This window comes from Meleagris gallopavo, chromosome 6, assembly GCF_000146605.3.
Source record: "Meleagris gallopavo isolate NT-WF06-2002-E0010 breed Aviagen turkey brand Nicholas breeding stock chromosome 6, Turkey_5.1, whole genome shotgun sequence".
Lineage (NCBI taxonomy): Eukaryota > Metazoa > Chordata > Aves > Galliformes > Phasianidae > Meleagris > Meleagris gallopavo.
This window is the reverse complement of record NC_015016.2, coordinates 9,805,655-9,827,295: the sequence shown is the minus strand read 5'-3', so window position 1 is coordinate 9,827,295 and position 21,641 is coordinate 9,805,655. Positions and strand designations below refer to the sequence as shown.

Genomic DNA, 21,641 nt, shown 5'->3' with positions numbered 1-21,641 from the left:
GTCTGTTTATGGTGAGACTGCCATCCGGAGTTGCTGGGGAGTTCATTAGCCAGCAAAGTTCGGTAGCTTTTCCAATTTTCACTCTATTCCAGGTTCAATTTCAATGCCAGAATGAAAATTGCCTGTCACAGTGAAAGTGCAACAGTTTCTGTGAACTTTACCACTGTGTATGAACTTGTAGCATAGCTAAGTGTTGCTTCCTTCAGTTGTGGAATAGGAAGATTAATCTTTCCAACTTCCTTTCAGCAGATACTTTAAAGGAAGAAACAACCCTCCAGTAAATGAGAGCAAGCCAGATATGCTGGGAGGGAAGATTAGCAAGGAAGCATATAATTATGCACGATAGTATCCTTGCATAGTAATTTTTCATCTGTACATGAGAGAAGATAAGAGAGTCAGACATGGTATCTGGAGTGACAGAGTAAGCTCACTAGCTGGAAATAATATGGCAGAACGGGGAAGTGTAGGTTATAGGAGAAATATCTGAGAAGCTTTCACATGGCTTTTCTGGTAGTTGTGTTAATCTCTTCATTGAAGCGTTGGCTATGGGAAGGACTAACATAGGTTGAAGATATTTGGAAGTTTTTGTAAAGTTGATCTTATTTTAAATAGATTGGAGTTCAAGTCACCATCTGGTGTTCTGAATATGCTTATTTAAAAATAGTACAGAAATGAAAATAACGTGTTTTATGAAATCCATAGGCACTAGCAGATAGCAGCTTCTGCCCTGTCCGCTCCAGGGGAAGCGTCAGTTTTGTTTCCAGTTCAGTTTACTGCTCCCAGTCAGTTGTGCTGGTCTTCTGCTTTCCTCATGTACAGAGGTGTTGTGCAATTGCTGATTTGTGTGACCTCAGTGCAGACGGGCAGCGTGGATGATGATGGTTGGTGATTAATTAGATAAGGATTTCTGTTTGATGGTGCTAAACTTCAGAAATGTATTTTTGTGATGCTTTCCTAATGTCTGCATTAAATGAAAAATAAAAAGATTTCTATATCAGTGCACAGTATTTGATATTAAAAATATTAGTGCTGCATTAAAGCCTGGAATTTGTAAGTATAGACGTCTGTAAAGTTGAGAAGCTCTGTCTTTCAGAGAAGAATGCAGTTAGCCTATGGAAGATCACACCAAAGCATCTACAGTTAATATTTGTGTAGCAAGTAAACAACTTCAGCAGTGAAGTTTCTATATTAAACATACCAACACATTTTATTTGCATGACCTCAGGTTTGACTTACATTTGCAGATCAGGATCCCAGCACACTGGACACTGCACAAGATAGGCTGTTGCTTCATAGCTCAGTTGTACGTAACTGAATGGGTGGGAGCATCCCGAGAAATGAATGAGTAGTGCGTTAGGATAATATATGATGTCTGTGCTTTGATGAAGGCCTCATTAGTGGGCTTCTCCTCTCTGTAGTTCCATATATATTTAAAAATATTGTGGATGGAGGGAGCTTCCATCTTGCTCTACAGCTTCTTTTAATCCATGTCAGCTATTAATTTCTTTTTTTTTTTTTTTAATACTTGGACACTATTTTGACTGGCTGCTCTTAGAGAATTATGTGAAAATTTAGTTTTCCTTCTCATTTAACACTTCTGGCTTTATAGACTTTGGAAGCAGAATCAGGTATGGAATGTTGTGGGGAATGAGGAGTCTGAAGCTCCAGGCTTGTCCTGCTGCAGGTGCTTGGAATAGTCGACCTGTGTTAAGGCTTGGATGGTTTTCTCTTCCTTTTTTTTTTTTTTTTTTTGTCCCAAACCAAAGGAGCAGTGGTTTGTATTGATCTGTTCTTTCACTATTCTTCAGCACAGGCATTCTGCTAGGATTCCTTTTGTCAGAATTCTGCAGCTGTTTCTTGTATATTGCTCTTTTCTTGCTTTTTTTTCTTCTCCTGGGGGAGGGGGAAGAAAAAGAGAAGTGTTGGGAGGTGAGGTGGAGGTCAAAAGCTGACCAAAGTTAGTGACTATTTTATTGGAAAATTGTATTTTGAGTTACTTAACGTAACTTGCTGGAGTGGCAAATTTCTGATCTCTTTCCTGAGGATGAAATGCAGGCTTTTGGTAGGCCTTGGTAATGAGTGTAGTACTTGGAATTCTTTAGTTGAAAGCATTCCCGAGATAAGAAGTACCAGCTTTACGGGAGAACGGGCTCATGGAGCTTTGTGATCAGAGATCCTTTCTGTAAAGGTAACATTTCACCTTTCAAAATTATTGTGGTTTGACTGAGCTACTAACAAGTTTAACCTTGTCAGTTGAGGGATTGATGAGATAATGCACAGTAGGAAGAGTGTAGAGTTTATTTTAATTAAGTTTGGTACTTGAAATCTGATTTAAAAAGAAATCTTACCAGACATGCAGTAGTTACATTAGAAATAAAACGTGCAACTGTATGGATAACCTGCAGGGTGTGTGCTGTAAGTCCACTTAAAGTGAAGAGAGCAAGCTTGTGGCTTGGTGATGGATGTGCTACGTGGAGCAACTCCAGTTAATTAATACTCTGGATTTTATAATGTTGTGTGCTTCAGTCTGCAGTCAGGAAAGTGCTGCTTCAGATGTGAAAATTGAGAACAAGCTGTAAGCAAGCTTAAAATTGCTCGTGACACAGTGTTACTTCTCTTTAGGGCACAAGTACCCTTACAGGCACAAAAACTTCTTCCCAGTGGATTATTCCTGATTTAGTGGGCACTCATAGTGCTCTAAAAAGACAAGGTTTCTTAGATTGTATTCTATGAAAGAAGTGATGCATTGCATTTCTGAGGAGGACGTGTTCCATAGGCTGTTCTGTGTGTTCTGTTCTTTGACTCTTATTCAGGTGTACGCAAGACAGTAGCACCTTCATGTAAAACTTGTCTTCTTGGTGTGCCAGAGGATTGCAGAAATTAGGATCCCCTTCAATAAAGGGATTTCCTTTAAAGTGTGTGCATTTAATATATTTATTATAAATAATATATTATTTAATATATTTAATAAACAGAGAATAAAAGACTAGATTTAAATAGCAGAATTGTTTGGTGAGGGTTATCTCTTCATCTTGTGTGTACTGTCAGAATCTTTTTTCTTAATGTTTTGTATTAGATGAGTTAACAAGGCTGAACATTCATGCACATCCCTCTATTCTCGCTATTGACTGAGAGACATTTTCATATACCTCTGTATAGAACACTTACTTAATGATATCAGGTTTCTTTGGCATTTTATCACCTTTGTTGAGTAACATTGCATTGTGTCTCTTGGGCAACTAATTACTGCTAACGATCTGAATTTCTATATTACTTGCAGAGTAATCAGATCTAGTGTGCAGTTTCTGTGTTTGTGTTCAAGTTAGGATCAGAAAGCGTAGTACAGGATGAGATTGTAAATCACTTCTGAAGCCTAGTGCAGAAATGCTCGATAAATCTAGTGTTTCCTTTGCATAGCAAAGTTAGCTGTTTTTCTTGAAATTTCAGTCATCCTTTGAGGAGAGATTACATTTAAACAGATAATGGAATTGCAGGATAGTTTTGGAAGCTATCAGCTACATAAAGAACAGAAGGTTTTTGTTTTCTAAAACAACTTGTGAAGCAGAGGAAAACATCTCTAAACTCCTCAGAGCAGTTGCTTTCTGTTGCAGAATGTTCACCAAATGCAGCCTTAAATTTTAGATGGTCTGTCTGGAGCTCTGTTCTTGCTAAGAATGTGTCCTTAAAATGCTTTGCATGTATCAGCTATCCTGTTGTGGGTTTTCCTGCTGCGGGGCTGTATGCGATCCTCTGCAAAGCCCACATTTCTGCACTGTTTTGGGTTCTTCTTGGGGAGTGCTGGGGCATAAGCCATTTTCTTGGCAGGAAGGAAAAAATGAAGAAACTCAGCACCTTCCAGTAGTCATGTTGGCACTTGCACTGGATGTATGCGTGTTCTGAAGCCTTCATCCGGCAGACTTTGATAATGTCTGGGCATGTGGTCAAACGAGGCTCCAGAGGTGAAACTTTCAACTTTCCCCCTGCTGTTCAGTTAATTAGCAGTTAAACAAATCGAGAGCCCTGTGCTGATTTTTAAAATAGTAGTGTATTCAATATTGAACTTCTGTAGACACATGCTGTGACTATTTATGTCACGTCAGCTTTTTAATTGCAGTTGTGTAATACAGGGTTTGCATCTTACGTAGTCAGGATGATGATTGCACAAACTGCCACCAACGGATGTGCTCCTTTGTGTTGTTGGATTTTTTTTTTAATTGATATTTTGTCTGCTTTAGTAATGTAACCACTTAATAGTATATTTTCTTTTAAATAATACTGTCTCCTGAAACATCACTTGTTGCATCTGATGATGTGTGAAAAGATTTCCTGTTTTGAAAGAAAAGGTGGGAATCTGAAATCTGCATAGAGTCCTATCCTGGGATTTTTGTGAGGACCATCAGAATGATGATGCTTTGTGTGGCTACTTAATCTGCAGAGTGGTATCATTTGTCCCATGCAGTGGGATGGTGGTGCAACTCTGACATTAGCAGAGTTGAAATCTTTCTTGGAAAGCCTTCTAAAATGAGTACAAATTTGCAAGCTCCAATTTTTAATACTTCTTAATGTGAAGCGAAGCCTGCAGCCTCTAAGCCAAAATTTGCTAACTTTTCTTGGTGTTTTATCAACATTACTACCCTGTACATGGTAGCAGCTGGAATGTCATTAACTCTTACCACATTATGTGTAACTTTGGGTGTTCAAAGTGCTTGTGAAACTAAGAAAAGTTTGGGTTTTTTAAAATGGGAGCTAATACATTAAATTAATAACATGCTTCTACAAGGGGATGTTATTTTTCATCATCAGTAATCAGCTAAGTCTTAAGTCATCTGTTAAAACTAAATGCTGTTTCTCAATCTCTTAGGTCATGGAAGTATGAGGCTGTTTTATGGCATATTAGGAAGGTGAGATTAGTGTTTCCGTTCTCCATTAAATACCTGGCTTCTGCTTTCAAGCTTACAATAGAGTCCATAGTTTATGTATCTACCTTAGTTATCAGTAGACTTAGAATGTTTCTTACAGCAGTAAATCAGCTATGTGTTAGGTTTGGCAGGTGCTGGAACTCTTTTCAAGGCTGAAGTCAGCAGCACTTCTGCTTGCTTCTCACAGTCCTCACAGGTGCTACAGGAGTGTGAGAGATGGTGAGAAAAGTATGCGAGCCCTGGCAGCAGGAAGAAGGCTTCTGGCTACAACAAAGTTTGTTGTGAAGCTTATGCTGAGAAGAGCACCTCTGTTTTGAAAATTGCTGAGGCTTCCTCATGTTGCTGGAAGTGTTTCTGCATTAGCCTCGTGAGGAGTTTATCTTAACCTCTGTTTAAAGTTTCTAAAATATTTGAGAGGAAGAGTTGTCCGCAACGCCAAACTAAAATCTATTTTTGTTTTTGCTTGCTGGAAGAGCAGTGAAAAGATCTTTTATCCTAGTGAGCTTTTTTGTTTTGTGGTGTTGCTGTTTGCAATGTGAATGTTGGTTGTCAGCACTTGCATTTGTAAATCGCTTTTTAAGGGCTGATTACACTGGGCTGAAAGTTGGCAGGCAAGATCTCAGCCCTAGAGCATTACTGTGAGTTTTGCATGTTTTTAAATAACAGATCTATCTGGCTGGCTTGATGGAGAGAATGCATGCTGCTACTCATACCTTTGTAACTGTGGGCAGCAAAACTATGTAGAAGCATGCTTAGAATATGAGTTTAAATAAAATAGACTACTTCTACAGAAAGCAGAGGTGTGAGGGGATTGGGAGTGCACTTATGGGAGTCTGGGGGGATTCAAAGAGATGCTGTAGCAATTTTCACTGGCTCTGTAGCAGCTGAGTAGATGTCTTCTGAGATGTTCCCAAGGTTGTGGTGTATGTGGATGCGCTGTGTGCCTATAAATATCTTCATGTAGTTGAACATTAACTCTGCCAGTGCTACAGGGTACCAGAAGCTGAACTAATGTGCAGTGTAAAGGTTAGCCTGATGTTGGCATCATAATGACACACGTTGCCATTTGGATGAGAACAATCCCAGCTGCAGTTACTGAGGCACCCATACACGAATGGTCCTGTGGTTCTGTGCCTGTGTGTGCATCCCATGGACCATCTTCAGATATGATAGGATCCTTATAGCAAGGTGCACTCAATTTTGTCCATAAAGAAGCAAGTTGATGGCTTTTCAAAAGTTCTTTTTGTTTGTGAAGATGATTGTAGATGTTTGAGGGAAACCAGTTCCACAAAATCTGGAATGTGTGCTACCGCTGCTCATCAGTCCCCTCCCTTTCGTAGCTGCTCAGATGTAGCACTGCTGGCCAGGTGCACACAGGGACAGATTCAGTGTGTGGAGCTGTAAAGAGTTACTGTGCCTATCATCTTTGTTCAAATGAAAAATCACCTGCATTAATACACGCTTTGCCCTTCCTGATGCAATTAGCCATATAGCAGACTGAGTAGCGTGACAGTTTGAGGAATAATAAGGGCTTCATGGCTGAATTTTTTTTTTTCCCCCAATTAAAAAAACCACAAACATGTTTTCACTTGTCTTAATCTTTGGAGGTTAAGTGTCTTGCCAACTTGGAATCCACATTCAAACTGCTTTTATAAGCTGCAGTAAAATCTATTCAGCTTCTCTAGGACCAGGAGCTGGAAGTAGGTGTGTGTGTGTGTGTGCCTTAAGAGGAACTTTGTTTTTGACATAGTGTACGCAAAGTTGTTCAAGTTGACTAATTATTCTGAGGTGATCAAATGGCAAGCCGGAAATAAGAGGCCTTTTTTTTTGTGAATCTGCTTCCAATACACTAAGAATATTTAAAAACCCAAAATTGTGTACCTCTGCAGTTCTTTCTTGTGTTTCTTTAATAATTTGAGTTTTTGAAAAATACTTCTGGTAGCTCAGTGCTCCGCCATAGGGATTGCTCCCTTAAGTCACAAAGGGTCTGCTGAGCTGCAGGCTGGTCTCCCACTTGCTGCAGCAGTGTGTGTTGGTGCAAGTGTACAGCTTACCAGCTAGCGAGTCTATTAAAGTGGTGGACAAATTAACTGCTCAGTGGAATGAAAATGCTTATTGCTGTGTTAAAATGCCACATTTAACTTGCAATTTTGACTATTAAATTACCATCAAGAGAGGATAAACTGTCTTCTAAACTGTCAATTCTCATCTGTAGTTGCTAGCACTACCAAATACTGAATCTCATTTCTGTAAATAATTTTGTGTATAAGATATTTATAGTAGTATCAGTATTAATGAAAAACTTGCTAAAAACATCCTGTCAATAGCCTTTACCACTTAGTTATTTTAGGGTTTTTATTTTTCCCCCCACTATGAAAGAACACTGTTTCTTTTGTTTTTTTTTTTCCACAGATGCTTTATTCTCTGACATGATAGTCATGGAAACCTGCTGTCACACAGGTTTTATGCTGTAGGAGACTGGCAGGTGGCGGAAACATGAACGAGACTAACTTTCCAGCACAGTGCATGAAGTCAGACTGAAGCACAGCACAGTGGATGGGATTTTACAGCAGAGCACTTGACATCTTGGGGACTTTAAGCATCCTGACATACTAAATGCACATAACTGCAAAGGGAACTCCCCTATTCAGGATCTTCCAGTATTGTGTACCCACCTGTAGAAAGGCAATAGCTGGTCACTGTTGAAAGGATAGAACTTAAAAGGCAGGTTGAATATCTACTTTGAACAAGTTATAATAGCATTTCACTTGTTTGAAGAAATGTTTTGATGGAGATGATAGAAATGCAACTTAACAATAATGCAAAACCCATATAGTTATTAAAGTATTTTTTCACAAGGTCAGTGGTTTTTGTGTGGTGTGTACCACATCAAGTATGTTTAAGCAGTAAGAAAGAGCAATCCAAACAAAGTCACTTGGAGTCCAGACGTGGTCTGTGATAAGGGTCATGTGTAAGCTCATCTGAAGGACTTCTGAAGATCAGTAGAATGATGCACTATTCTTACTGCAACTTGAAGTTTCTCATGTAAACCACCAGTAATGGGAACATTGCAGTCATCTGTTATCTGTCAAGTTGACTATCAACTTATCTACTCTCAGCCAAAATTAATGATTTAGCTGAAAATTTTGTGCTTGATGGCTGCTCAGCCAAAGTTTTGGAGGGCATATGTGTACTGGAACTTTATTCATTTTGTTGGCATCACATGGCCTTTGCTTTTTTTTCTGCCCCACTCCATGGATTTACGAAGTATTGGTGCTAATGCTACATACCCAGAACGTGCTGAGCCTAGAAGGGAACGTGGATATGAGATAATCAGGTGATGCAGAGACATGTAAGGAAGTACACTGATTTCTGGATCGACATGCAAAGCGTATAATGTTATTACTGACTGAAACACAGCAGAGTTTCTGTAGAGTTTAGCTGGTGGATGTGGCCCACGTGCCCACAATTAGTGTAAACACCAATGTAGATTATGTAGAGCGAACACAATGTGTAAGTCTTGTTTACTTTTTAGGAAAAAAATCTGAAATTTTAAGAGGCTAAAACCAATTTCTTTAAAGAACATTAACAGGAGCTTTTAGCAAAAGGCTTAGGCACCTTCTTTAATGTTAATGTGCATGCAGCTTCCCATGCGTGGGTTTGAACAGCACAGAATTGTGCTATTTAATACTTGCTTTCAAAAAATTGCTTTCACCCTCTGTATGACTTTTAGTTATTTAATAATATACAAGCATCCCAAATGAATTCCAGACTTTCTCTTGTTTAGACTGTGTATGTGGGGGGCAGGATAGTTCCTGATTTCTTTTTCTTTTTCCTTTGCTTTTCTTGTGTATTTAATTTCTCCCATATGCGAACAGCTTCTCATTGAAGTCGAGTGGTAGGATGTTCAAACAGAACAAACTAAAACTTCAAGTGTTCAAGTGATGTGCATATTGTTCTCTTAAAAACATGTTTTTTGATGTGTTAACTTCTTACATCGGCAGCATGGGATGATGTTCAGCTGTTAATCTAAGCTGAATGTTTAGTCCTGTCTGGAATGTCAGCTTTTCTTTAACAGCGTTGAGAAAACAACTCATCTTCAGAATGACTGTAACGTGAATGCTTGGCTTGTTGCATGGATAAATAGTATAATTTCATTTGAAAAATTTAGGATACGCTAAAGCTGTTGCATGAAGGACTTTGCTTTTGTCCATTGCAAAATATAGTGTAGCATGGATTCACTGGGAGGGCATAAAGCCATACACTGACTGGAATACGTTTTTATCTTTAGGAGTCCAGGTACCATAAGAGGAGTTCATGCGACTAAGGAGTGTAACTGTACTGCTGTGTTCAGTGCATTGCAAAATTTTTATTTCTAGGAGATTATGTAAATAAAAAAGCATATTAGAACTTGTTTGTAGTCCTTATAGAAAAGAAATATTAAAAAATAACCCTGATTTATCTCCTAATGTTTACTTTTTGAGACTTCATAATTCAGATAAGCTTTTCTTTTTCTTAATGACTAAGTCTTTTTTAAAGTAACGCTATTAAATAATAGCCTCAAATTTCAAAGCTGAGCCACTCAGACATCCAACTCTATTCATTTCTCCACTTGTCAAATCAAATAAAATAACATTTTAGGATGATGAAGCAGGACAACTTGTTGAGCATTGTTAATAAAGCAGAAGTGTTGTAACACGCTTCCTACAATTTGTGAAGATTAAGCGATTGTCAGAGTTGTTGTAGAAGACAAAGGCTGGTTTGTGACTGGAATGCTCCTTCATAAGTTAAGTAAATGTACCAAGAGGTGTAAAGAAGGCATGATTTGAAAACCGGTCTGAATAATTAAGGTGAGAATGAAATTAAACTTTTCCTCCTGGAATTTCCCTACCCAGCGTGATGTGAATATTCTGCTTGTTGCTCATCTGCGTTCCAAAGGCTGCCAACTACTACAGGCTTTATGTCCTCTGCCACAACATTTTCCCCACACACATTACTGACTACGTCAGAGTTTTTTGGCTGGATCACTGTGGTGCATTGGGTATGGCTGTGAATTCTCAGAAATATCAGCTGTCACTTATGGTATCTTTTTGTCTTTGTATTTCCACAGCTTACAAAAGTGACCAGTAAAGTTCTCTCTGAGCAGCCAAAAAGCAGACAGCTCATGACTTCTGATCAGGACACTAAAGTTGTGGCTGAACCGCAGGTGCAGCAAGTACAAGAAGTTAAAGACGGTTCTCATCTGGTAAGTATTCTAACTGTAATTCCCATCATGTAAGTGTAGCATGAACGAGCTTTTTTAGTATGTCTTAACCAGAATTGAATCTGATTTTGTGTTTTGTAAGTCATTTGACAACATAAATTATTAGAGCAGAGCTATTGAAAGCAGCTACATCTCCGTACCTGGTAGCAGCATTAACATTTTTTCAGCACCATGGATGATATGAACTATGTTTTACAGCAGTTTTTCACTTGTTAAAGTACAGGTCTTTTTAGTTTATACAGCAGTGGTATTGCCATTCTTGAGTTACTTTCTGGGTAGATAAATATGTGAGTAAAATGTAGGAAATCTGTTCATCATAACTAAGAGTGGTAGTTACCCTTAAGAATAGGGAATTGCCTTCTGTAACATGGATTTTGCTCTCTCAGTTCTGCCAAATGGCATTTGTGCTGTTTCAGTGCTGCTGTGCAGGCTCCAGTAAGTTGTGTTTTGGGATGCTTTTGGCAGATCACGCAGCAGATAGTACTGTATTTACAAGTGTTGCAGTAGATGTCTTTAAGAAGATTAAATACTTGATTTCTGTATAAGCTTTACTCAGAAAATTGTTTTTTCAACTTTGGTAGTTGTGTATTGAGAGTAATGTTCCCGATTGAGACACCTTTAAGAGTCTGCCTTCAGTGTATGTTGTGCAAGTGCTTAGTCTGTGCTATGCGTTAGAGAATGCTTGCTGCTTACCCTTACTTTGCAGCAAACACTAAGGAACTTCTGGTATTCTGGTATCTCTTCTGCTCTGTTTTACATTTCTCAGGTGTATATTTCCTCTCTTCTACTGCACAGCAATTAGTCAAGCCTACCTTTGTGCTATAAAAGTTGATATTTAGTTTTTTTTATTATTATTTCTTGGAATTAACGTTCTGAGCAGCACTTTGAAGTTCTGAAGCAGTTGTTTTGCCACATGCTTCAGTTATAAGCCTGAGTAAGAGACTGTTGCAGATTTGTTTCAAAAGCTTGCAACAGATTTGTGCACTTTTAATGGGTGCATTAATATGAAAGATGGTTTAATCTTCACCTTGATGCTAATTCTTTTAATTTGGAGTACTATATTATTTATAAAGCTACATGTGAATTTAGATCTAAATCTCAATTTCGGTTATTTGTTATTTACTTGGAGAAAGAGGAGAAAAAAACCAAAGCATTGGAAAGTATGTTTTGCCAGTGCTTCAGAATTTCATTTACAGGTTTCTGGGTACGGTGTTATATTTTGAGTAAAACTTCACGGTGTACAGGAAGTCAGCAAACTAGAATCCTAAAGACATTCATTTTTCTCTGTCCAAGAAAGTCAGAAGTAGAAAGGAAAAAAGCTTCTGAAATAAATTCAATTACATTTAGCAAGTGCATGCTTCAGGTTAACTGCTCTTTCTTGTTTATACTTTGAGATCAGAGTGCTAGGTATTTCTATAAAAGAATAGATTTATCATAGAACGTCCGTGTTTGAAGGGACACGCGTGGATCATTGAGAGAAACTCTTGGCTCCGCAAAGGACCGCCCAGAATTCAAACCGTATACCTGAGAGCGATGTCCAGACACTTGAACTCTGGCAGCATGGGGCCATGACCACTTTCCTAACCCCCAGCTGCCCCTCCCCTCACAGCTCCATGCCATTCCCTCAGGCCCTGTTGCTACCCCATAGAGCAGAGCTCACTGCTGTCCCTCTGCTCCGTGTGAGGCACTACAGCTGCCATGATGCCACTCCTCAGCCTGCTCTGCTCTGCTCCCAACCAAACCCAGGTGTTTTTGCTGCTCCTTATACTTCTTGTCCCCTAGACCCTTCCACATCTTCACAGTCCTCCTGTGGATGTGCTCTAATAGTTTTATGTTCTTACATTGTGCCCAACCTTGCACACAGTGGTCTAGGTTAGGTCAGACCGGAGCAATTCCTCCTCTCACCCATCTGGCAGCGCTGGGGCTGCTGCACCCTGGGATATAGTTGGCTTTCATGGCTGCCATGTCTCAGCGATGACTTAGATTCAACTTGCTGTTAGCCATAACCCCCAGATCCTTTTCTTCAGAGTGGATTTATGTCCTCAGTGATCACTGCTCCAGCGTGTGTTTGGTGTGAAGTCATACTACCTGGAATCTGGTGATATCTTCAGGAGTCTTTTTAAATCTACTTAAATTTGCTGAATTACTTCCCCTAGATATTTTGGCTATGCTATTCTACTAGGATTGCATTATGCTTGGTCCAGGTGGTTTTTCTGGCACTTAGAGAGGTACGCTGCGGAATTTGTACTGAGAATTTTCAGGCACTTGGTCTATTTTCTTTGGCAGGACCAAAACTTAACGTGTTTTTTACTGTTATTAATGCTGAACTGATAGTGAGTAATTAATGATTTCAAGCTAAACTTTTGATGTTATGACAAATCAGAAATAACTTTCCAAGGTTGCTTACGTTACTGATGTAGAGGTTATTTGTTTACTAGCAGATTTCAAAGACTTTCAGTCTTAAAATGACTGTAAAGCAGTGTATGCTGCTGTTTAATGCCTAATGTGGTTTGATTCTAAACCTAATGAGGTTCATTCTAACATTCTAACTGAAGTCTTGTTTGATTTCAGTAGTATTCAACAGCAGAATTTTGGTAGCTTTGCACGTAAGTTGACTGAAAGAAGTTGGCAATTTGAGGATCCTCCTAAACTGCTTTTCAATATTAACTTACACTTACAAATGGAATATTGATGGGAGGGTTCAACCTCTACTGCCGTACGAACACCATCTGCCTCTGATGTCATGGGCCAACATAATAGACATGGAGGCATTACTTTTGAAACAATCCTTGTGCTTCCTACGATGTTTATTTTGGAGTTTATATGGAAGGATATCTTAGATTTAAGAGCTTGTAGGAAACATTCAAAAATTATTCTGCAATCCGTTCAAGAAAAAGCCTGATAGAATTGAAAGGAAACTGAGGAGATGTTACTCTCTAGTTTAATATAGGGCCATGTGTAATAGCTGAACAAAAATTCAGTATAGTGTATAATTCTTAGGTCATTTAACAATACATAATTGGCACATACTGTAATACTAAGTGTTAACTACTAACAGTTTGTAAAACTTGTAGGTGATATTTAATAATTCAAGAGGTGACAATTTGCTTTAAACAAGAGATGGAGGATTGTCAACATCTTGAACACTAACTGCCCAGTGTTAGGTTTTTCTGTCGTGTTGTACGTTTAGAAAATAAGTACTGAATAGCTTTGCTCTGCACATTTAGGTGATTTCGAAGGCTGTTTTTAATTGTTTTAATATATAAAATGTGTATATTTAAACTCTTAACAGTCCTCTTAACCTTGATATTCTTAAGGGAAAGTTAAACATTCTGCTCAGTTGTTTTCCTGAAACCTGCAGCAGTGACACTGTGATGTCTGTTGTGATATTGCTCTGCTCTTTTTCTGTGACTGGTGGTAGGCAAGACGTCAGGTAATTGCCTTGAAGAGTAGGGTAATCATTGTTTAAGGGCTGATTGCAATTGCGTGACTTAGTGTCATTTATCACTTTTTAGTAAAACGTTAGAATGTTGTAATGGCTGTTTAAACCTGTGGTATTATAACTTTACAGTTAAACTGTATTTTAAAATTAAATTCTCTGAATCTGTATGTATAGATTTAAACCCTTATTCCATGACAAGGTTTGCAGAAATGTGTAGATATGAATGTAGACTGAAGATACACTACTGTTAACAAAAACATTGACTTCTGGCTTTCTGCATAGGTGCATGTCAAATATAGGACTAAAAATACAAATTGTTCAAGTTGTGAAAGTGCTGCTTCAGAGCAGTTCTGTTTCCACCCTTCTTCCTAGCTGAATCCAGCTCTGAAGTGGTAGGGCACTAAATCTTTTAGTTGCAGAAGTGCTTTTCAAGTCAGGTGGAGGTGTTTAGCCTAGCCAGAAGGCTTTTAAGACTTACTGTGCCTTCCAAGTTGAGCAAACAACCTCAGGTGATGCAGGTGATGTAGTGTAAGAGTACTGTGGGCAAGTTCTGCTTAGATTTCTCATGATTTTTTTTTTTTATGGTGATTCTACAATTAACATTATTGAGAAATGAGATTTGATAGATATGCAGTATAGGTGTTTAAAATTAGAAATAATCTCCAAAACTCTTAGGTAAAACAGAAGGAACAAGTACAGAACGTGCCTTTGCACATAAGGAGAAAAGTATGGGAAAACTGGAAGAACCCTCTTTTTGCCTGAACTGCTGCTCACATTTTCTTATCATTGGTTGATAATAGAACTGCTTGCTAAGGCCAGGGAAAGTGGCCTTTGCCCAGAACATAGAGCTGAGTTTTTCTCCAAAAACTTTGTACTGTATCACAGAGGGGAATATTGTGTTAATTCTTCACTTGACGAAGAGCTGTCTGAATAGTTATAGAATTTGCAAGTACTGGTGTGACTTAATGCTGACATTAAAAACAGTTGAATTGTTTGCTCGTGGCATTTCTTCAAAAAAATCCTCTTACAAACAATCCCTCCCCCTCTCCCTGTACTTTGTTCCAGGGAATGCTTAAGAGAGAAGTGGCTTGGCATAGCTCTGAGTCTGAGCCAGGCTGGATACAAGCATGTTGAATAACTTTGTCCCAGGGGAGAATTAAAAAAAAATGCAGCAGATGGCAGCAATGATGCATCAGACTTCCTATCCTTAAGAACAATCTATCTGTAGGTACTTCTGATGTTTCACACATTAGATAACCTGGGGGCAGGATAGTTCTCCTTTTTTGTTACTCTGCAGTTCCAAAACAAACTTGCTGAGGAGGGAATGCATTTATTTCCTAGCCAATTCCTTAATCTTTGTAATGGCCAAAGGATTAGTGGTGAATAAGAGTTCTTTCTTGAATGTTAACCAGTATGGTTTTATGTATCAGTCTGCTGTATATGGCACTTAAATATACAGTAAGTGCTTTAGAAGCATCATTTTCTTTAATTCATTTGTTCTGCGAGCAGATCCTCTGGAGAGAAAAGGATACGTGGGCAGCTGTGTTACAGCTTTTTTTGTCTTACGCATACAAATAAGAAACTGAGAGGGCTGCTCTGAAAGTAATGCCGCCTGTTTTACGATGTTGGTCCATGATGTCAAGAGGTGGATTTCGGTGCAATGGCAGTAGAGGTTGAACCTTCCCACCAGTATCCCATTACATGTTGCTGCTGTGTGACAGATGGCAGCAGAGGGGCAGTCTGACAGAATGGCGTCTGATGTGGAAGTGCTATGAAGCAAAGGTGGGGAATTGAATTCCTCCATGTGGAAAAAACGGTATCCGTTGACATTCATTGATGTTTGCTGGACATTTACGAAGACCACAGAGTGGATGTGAGCACAGTGAGGTGATGGGTGGTGTGTTTCAGCAGGGGGTCACCTCCACTGGTGCCGGCTTTCATGAGCATGACTCATGAGTATGCAGACTCTTGTTGGTTGCTGGTGAAAATGCATAGCTAATGGTGGTGACTGGGTTGAAAAATAGGGCTTTGTAGCTGAGAATTTGCTCTGTTAAACAGTGCTATTGTGCTCTCTATGTCTGTTGCAGTTTCCGTGGAAATAAATAGGACATATTATTTTCAAAGCATTCTACATACTTGGAATAATATTTGAATATTTTCTGAAAGGTTCAGAGAAGGGAACAGAATGGTTATGGATTCTTACTCCTGTTTGGGGAGGGTGTTATGTGTTGAGCATTACCTGTCAAGTAACCTGACCTCAGGTTTAGCATGATTCATGTTGCTGAACATGTGAACTCTGCTGTTCTTGACTACTGTCCTTACCGTATGAAGTGAAATATTTGAATTCCAAGAGTGTGCCCGCACTTGCGCAGTGCTACCTGCAAGTTTTTAAGGTTGTGAACAGTTTGAGACAATGAGAGTTGTTCTCACTTTCTGCCTAGCTTTTGTTTCACTTACTGTGGTTCAGTGCAGAGTTGCTCTTTTTTTTTTCCCTCAATCTTCAATATGAAACTCTGTTTTGCTTCCTTCATTAAACATGTGAACTTTGTTTTACCAACAAGACATGAATGACGAAAGAAGAGCTAATGCTTAATTACCGTTAAGCATCAACTACATTCACTACTGTGTTTACAGTTGTAAGTTTTATTCTACTGGAATGAAGAAAGTGAAAGATTGTATGGAAAATGTGACCATAGGCATCTCTGGTTTTAAAAAAATAAAATAAAATTCCTGGAATTTTTGAAAGAGAGCATATGATATGTCTGTTACGAGAACCACAAGGATATGTTAGAGAGATTCTATCCTCTCTTGCCATGATAGCAACTCTGAAATAAGTTATAGTGAAAAAGGTAAAAACAAAAAAGATAGTGGAAAATCAGAGCATGGATGTAGGTGTGTTAAGCAGCATTTACCCTGCAAGTGTAGTTTACAGTATAAATTAAAATAGATCTAGTTGCAGTTATCTGAAAGACAGCTGCTTTAACTAGCATAATACCCTTGTAAACTGCTATGAATACAATGAAGAAAAGCTACCAGGCTAACTTACGCCTCTAATTCTAGTAGATCTTGATTAAGCTTGTTATAGGGTCTTAATTATTTGGAAAATTATTACTTGGTTCAGTGTACTGCTGAGGTAACATTTGAAATGGGGTGCTCCCAGGCCTGTCTTGTCCTGCTTTCAGCATGTTTTGAACACTGGAGTAGGATGTGCTGTGGTGGTAGTGCTCTGTCTCTCTGAAGGGGGGGATCCAGATGGGAGATAACAGAGTGCATTTGAAAGGATGTCTAAAGGATGTGAGGTTATGTAAAAGCAAATATAGGAACCATTCTGTTCGGAGCAGAGAAGTTTGGGCAGTCTTAGATTTTTTTTTATGGCTATTTATTTTTGAAGGAGAATATATATATATATTTTAATTTATGAAGGGACTTAGAATAGCAGAAGTCCTCATATTTGAAAATGTATTAAGATGTTCTTTTGACTTCTAGAAGGAACTCAGTTTGCATACAGTAAACAGTATTTACAGTGTTGACTGACTTCTGGCACTTATGATTTAGTCAAACTAGCTTTTAAATTCTTTGGAGTTTTTTTGGTTAAATAATACAAATTTTGGGGACAAATTAAGTATAATTAATCCTTCCACAGTCTCACAAGATGTATAGGTGATTGTGAGACCACTTCCATGGCTGTAATTCGCAGACTGCATTCTTTTTTTTCCATGCAGATAACAAAAAAAAAAAGAGCCTTGGAACAAAATTAGATTCTGATAACGTACAATGACTGTTCAATGGAATACATGAGGTCTTATCTATCTTTAGCCTGTTTTTCCTAAAGAAGTAATCTTGGTGTAGATTCAGCTGTAGAGAGGGAGAGAGAAGGAGGAAATGGTACAGAACTTCTTTGATGTAATTGCTTCTACTAGTTTAGCCTTTAAATCGGGTTTAAACAGGTGAAGGCAGTCTGCATTGTACATAAGGTGGGAGTCATGTTAAACTGGAAGGCAAGCAGTTTTTTGGCACACAGACACTGTGGAAGGTGCCATTTAAATATTTTAGAAATTTAGATGAAGGAAACTTCAGGAAATTGAACAATGGAAGTTTGTAAGACTTAGTAACACTTGTAAACAGACTGTAATCTCATTAGGAAAATTATTTGGCTTGAATGTTACCGTGCATATGATGAAATACGAAAACATTGCTCAGCAACTGGGATTTGGACTTTGAGTGGCACTGACATATGAACCCCTGCATGGTTTTCAAGTATGCTATTTTTGGCAGCTGGGTGTTGGCTTGTCTCCTCAGTAGCAGTAGAAAGTTAGCTTAGTGTATAGAGGAGGGTGATTCGCAATGAGAAGGCTCCTTTGACACTAATTAAACATGGGCTGCTGCTTCAGTAAGGAGTTGAGTAACAGCACAAATGAGGAGAAAACTGGCCTGTTACAAAAACCTGAGGAAGAGGAAGCCCCAGACTCAAGGATAAGTAAAACTTTATCTTCAATTTTAGGGGCTGTAGAAAGGAAGAATCTGCATTCAGTGGGAAGGACAGTTAATGGGGAATCTGTGGTAGCCGGCATTGAATCTGTTCGTACCGACGATTGCGCAGTGTTAAATTCTGAATCTGGGCCCTGGGATAGAAAAGGAAAATATAAGTCGTATGAAAGTATGGAGAATAGTTCCTGTGAGAGCTCTAGGAGAGCATATGATGGACCTTCTAGCTTTTTAAATTCCTTTAGTCACCTTCCGAAGGTCTCGGGTATATATGAAAACCTACAGAACAGTGAACAAAAGAAAGATAAGGTGATTAAAAAAGATGCGTGTGAAAAACCTAAGAGTAGTCAGCACATGAGCAATATAGAAAATAGTAGTAATAATAATAATGAAAACATAGCCACAGAAGAGCATTGCTCGTTTGGTCATATTTCTACTTCATGTATACCAACCATCATAGACAGAGGCTTACAGGATGAAATTTCCTCAAATAGAAATTTCCTTGATGATGATGCATGCAACCATTCAATACAGAATACAATGATAGTTAATGTTGAAGACAACAGGAGTGACAGCCTACAAAAAGCTTCAGGTTCACTTAGAAAGATGTCTCCAACCTTTTCTTATCTTGATGCAGACAACAAACAACATACAAAAGAGAGGGAGTTCTACAGTATTTGTGTTGTAGATGCTGAAGATCTTAGAGGTGATGAAGAGGGGCCAGTTACCATGCATGAAAAGATTGCGGCAGACGTAGATAACTCAGCTGTTACTGATGAAGGAATGCGCAGCATGGCATGGCCTTTAGACAGTGAGAGGGAATTTCCAGTGCAGCAATCAGCACAAGTGGAAGCTAAGCTTAATTCACAGAAAGATCTGTCTGTGTGTAAAAATGAGGATAGATCAAATGTGCAGAATAAGGAAACTGGGGAATACTGTAGCATGGTCATCCAGTCTTACAATAGCTCACTGACTGACAAATGTCAGATGCACAGATTAAACATGGACAGTGTAGTAACAAATGGTTTAAGAGCAGAATTGTGCAATGAAGTTGTTCCTGAGAGTCAACAAGAGGAGGAATATAACACATGCAATGGTGTCAGTTGGGATGAATCATTTTGTAGAACTTGTGATTCTGTAAAAACCATGAATTCTGCTGGAGAGGACCAATACAGCCCTAATTCAGAAAACATGAAGCGTGTTTGTGATTGTATTTCTAGTGTATCATTAAAAACTGAACCATGCAATTCAGGAACAATTGAGGGAGATAGTAATTCTGATTTTGTACTGAATGGTTTAAACTTGCATCCCTCAGGTGTTGTAAACAGTAAACAACCGGTAGAGAATATGAGGGGTAACTTTAAATTATTAGACTTGCATGAAACAGACAGTGATTCTTTTTTGATGAGTCAACGTGCAGAAAAAAGTGCTGAAGAATGCTTCATCCTAAAGCCAGAAAGTGAAGAAAACCCATATCTGGAAAGGAGAACATTTCAAAGCATGTGTTACAATAGCCAAAATCTTGCACCTGGCTCTAGTGAACATCACAGCGTTTTGGAAGAATTCTTGAAAGATACAGACAAATGCACAGGTACAGTTCTGCATAACCTTGAAACTTTGAATATGACTGAAATGCATGAAAGCATGGAAGAAAGTTCTGATTTTCAAACTCAAATTAAGGGTTGTACTGAAAGCAAGGTGCCAGCTGAAGTGGTGTCCCTTCGGAGCATAGAGGAAGATGTCTGTATGAGAAGCACCAAGCTAAAGGACAACGTGCTTGAAGAAGCTGGTAGCTTCAGCAGAACTCAGTCGTGGGTAAGTGGTGGTACTTTGTCATCTCGTGAACTAGATAATGCAAGAACAGATGAAATAGTCCTACAGAAAAACAGCGTAGAATTTCAGACTTTGCTACAATCACCAGAGAATAAAGGTAAAGTACACAGCTTTTCAAATTCAGATAAGGAAAGCAATGTCTCTTCTGTGTCTGTGGAGCATGAGGACGTGAACAAAATGGGCTTGAACTGTGGTCAAGATAAACATCAGGATGTATGTTCCTTCTATGCAATGGAAAATCAGTGGAATGCAGGGACTGACCTAGCCACAATAGCTGGGGATATAATAGAATCTGTGAAACAGACAAACGCTGAAGTTCACCCAAATGAAACAATTAACAACGAGGCAGAAAATGCAAAACACAATTCTGATGCTAACATTGCTGATCATGACAGCAACAGCTTAAATTTCAGAAAAGACTTGACTCGTGATAGAAGTACTTACTGTGAGTACACTCTACCTGTAATATTGGACAACTGTGTGTGCGGGAGTGGGAAGCTGATAAATGACTCTAAAACTCTTGAAGATACTAATAGTCTTTTTCATAACGACTCTAATTTTTTACCTTCATTGTGTCAAAATTCATATTCTCATGTGCACGATAAACCAGTGGCAGAGGATCAGACATCTGACTGTGTCAGTCCAAAACCAGAATTTGGGAATAGTCAAGTTCCTTTTGGTCCATTCACTGAAATACAACCGGAAACTCCTGAAAAAAGTGTCTGTGGCATAAATGAATGTAATCTTCAGAATGAAGTAGAACACTGTGTCAGTATTGACTCCAAGGAGGAAAATCTCACTGTTTCTAGTTTGTCATCTGGTGCTGTAGGAGCCTATGCCACTGAGAATTTAAAGCTAGAAGCTGAGACTACTGAACTAAAAGACGCCAGTTACATATTAAACACTCCAGTGAAAGACTCGAGCACAAGTTGTGAACACGTGCAGTCAGATCACAAGGTTTTCTCAAACAAAGAACTTGGAGTTTTTGTTGACCCAGAGCAGGTTGATAAATATGCTGCTACTCCTTCATATGAAATACACAGTACTTGTGCTGTTGCCAAAGGATTTCAGGGAGTGAAAAGTGAGAAGTGCGTATTAGATGCAATGGAAGATGTATCAAGTAACCAAGAATATTCCTATAAACTGGACAGACAAAATCCCCAAGTTGAAATGTGGTCACATTGTGTAAGTCTCCCGAGTGGCAGTGCTGATCTAACAAATCAGCTGTTTCCTGATACTATCACTGCTGGTAATGGTGAATACGTGATGGGCTTTTTATGGAATAATACAATTCTTAATGGAACTGTAAAGAATGACAGACAATGCATCGATGGTGAAGGCTTCCAGAACGAACCTGAAGATCTAACAGGTGCTTCATATGCAGTGGGAAGATACCCTTATCAACTGCTAGCTCTAGAGAATGTTGGTATTTGGGACTGGCAAGATAAAGATGAATTTGTAAGTATTCTACACAAGTGATTTGATGTTAAATCTTTAGGTTGGAGCTTAAATTGAAATAAACTAAGTCAAACTTTGTTTTCATTTAATAGTTAGCTAGTTTCATATGTTTTGTTTTTTTTTTTATCCTGAAGCTGACTACTCATTTCTTTCCTTTGCAAAGCTGAATGTTAAACAGAATGCAAGAGTCCAAAATGTTACCAAATATTGATATTTCGTTTTCATTTTTGGTTGCTTACCT

At 38.6% G+C, this 21,641-nt stretch overlaps 1 protein-coding gene across 7 annotated transcripts in view; it reads left to right on the top strand.

The window, feature by feature from the left end:
- Positions 1–21,641, top strand: part of LARP4B (La ribonucleoprotein 4B) — a 51,881-nt gene that overhangs the window by 7,043 nt on the left and 23,197 nt on the right. For 2 of the 7 annotated variants that reach the window (XM_010712409.3, XM_010712410.3), the window contains exon 2: positions 10,028–10,164. In XM_010712409.3, coding sequence (XP_010710711.1) covers positions 10,084–10,164 — 81 coding nt within the window. In that variant the 5' untranslated portion in view covers positions 10,028–10,083. Of the gene's footprint in view, positions 1–10,027; positions 10,165–17,607; positions 19,925–20,552; positions 20,760–21,641 lie in introns of those variants that run through there. The other 5 variants (XM_010712408.3, XM_010712406.3, XM_010712412.2 and 2 more) reach the window with 4 other exon arrangements.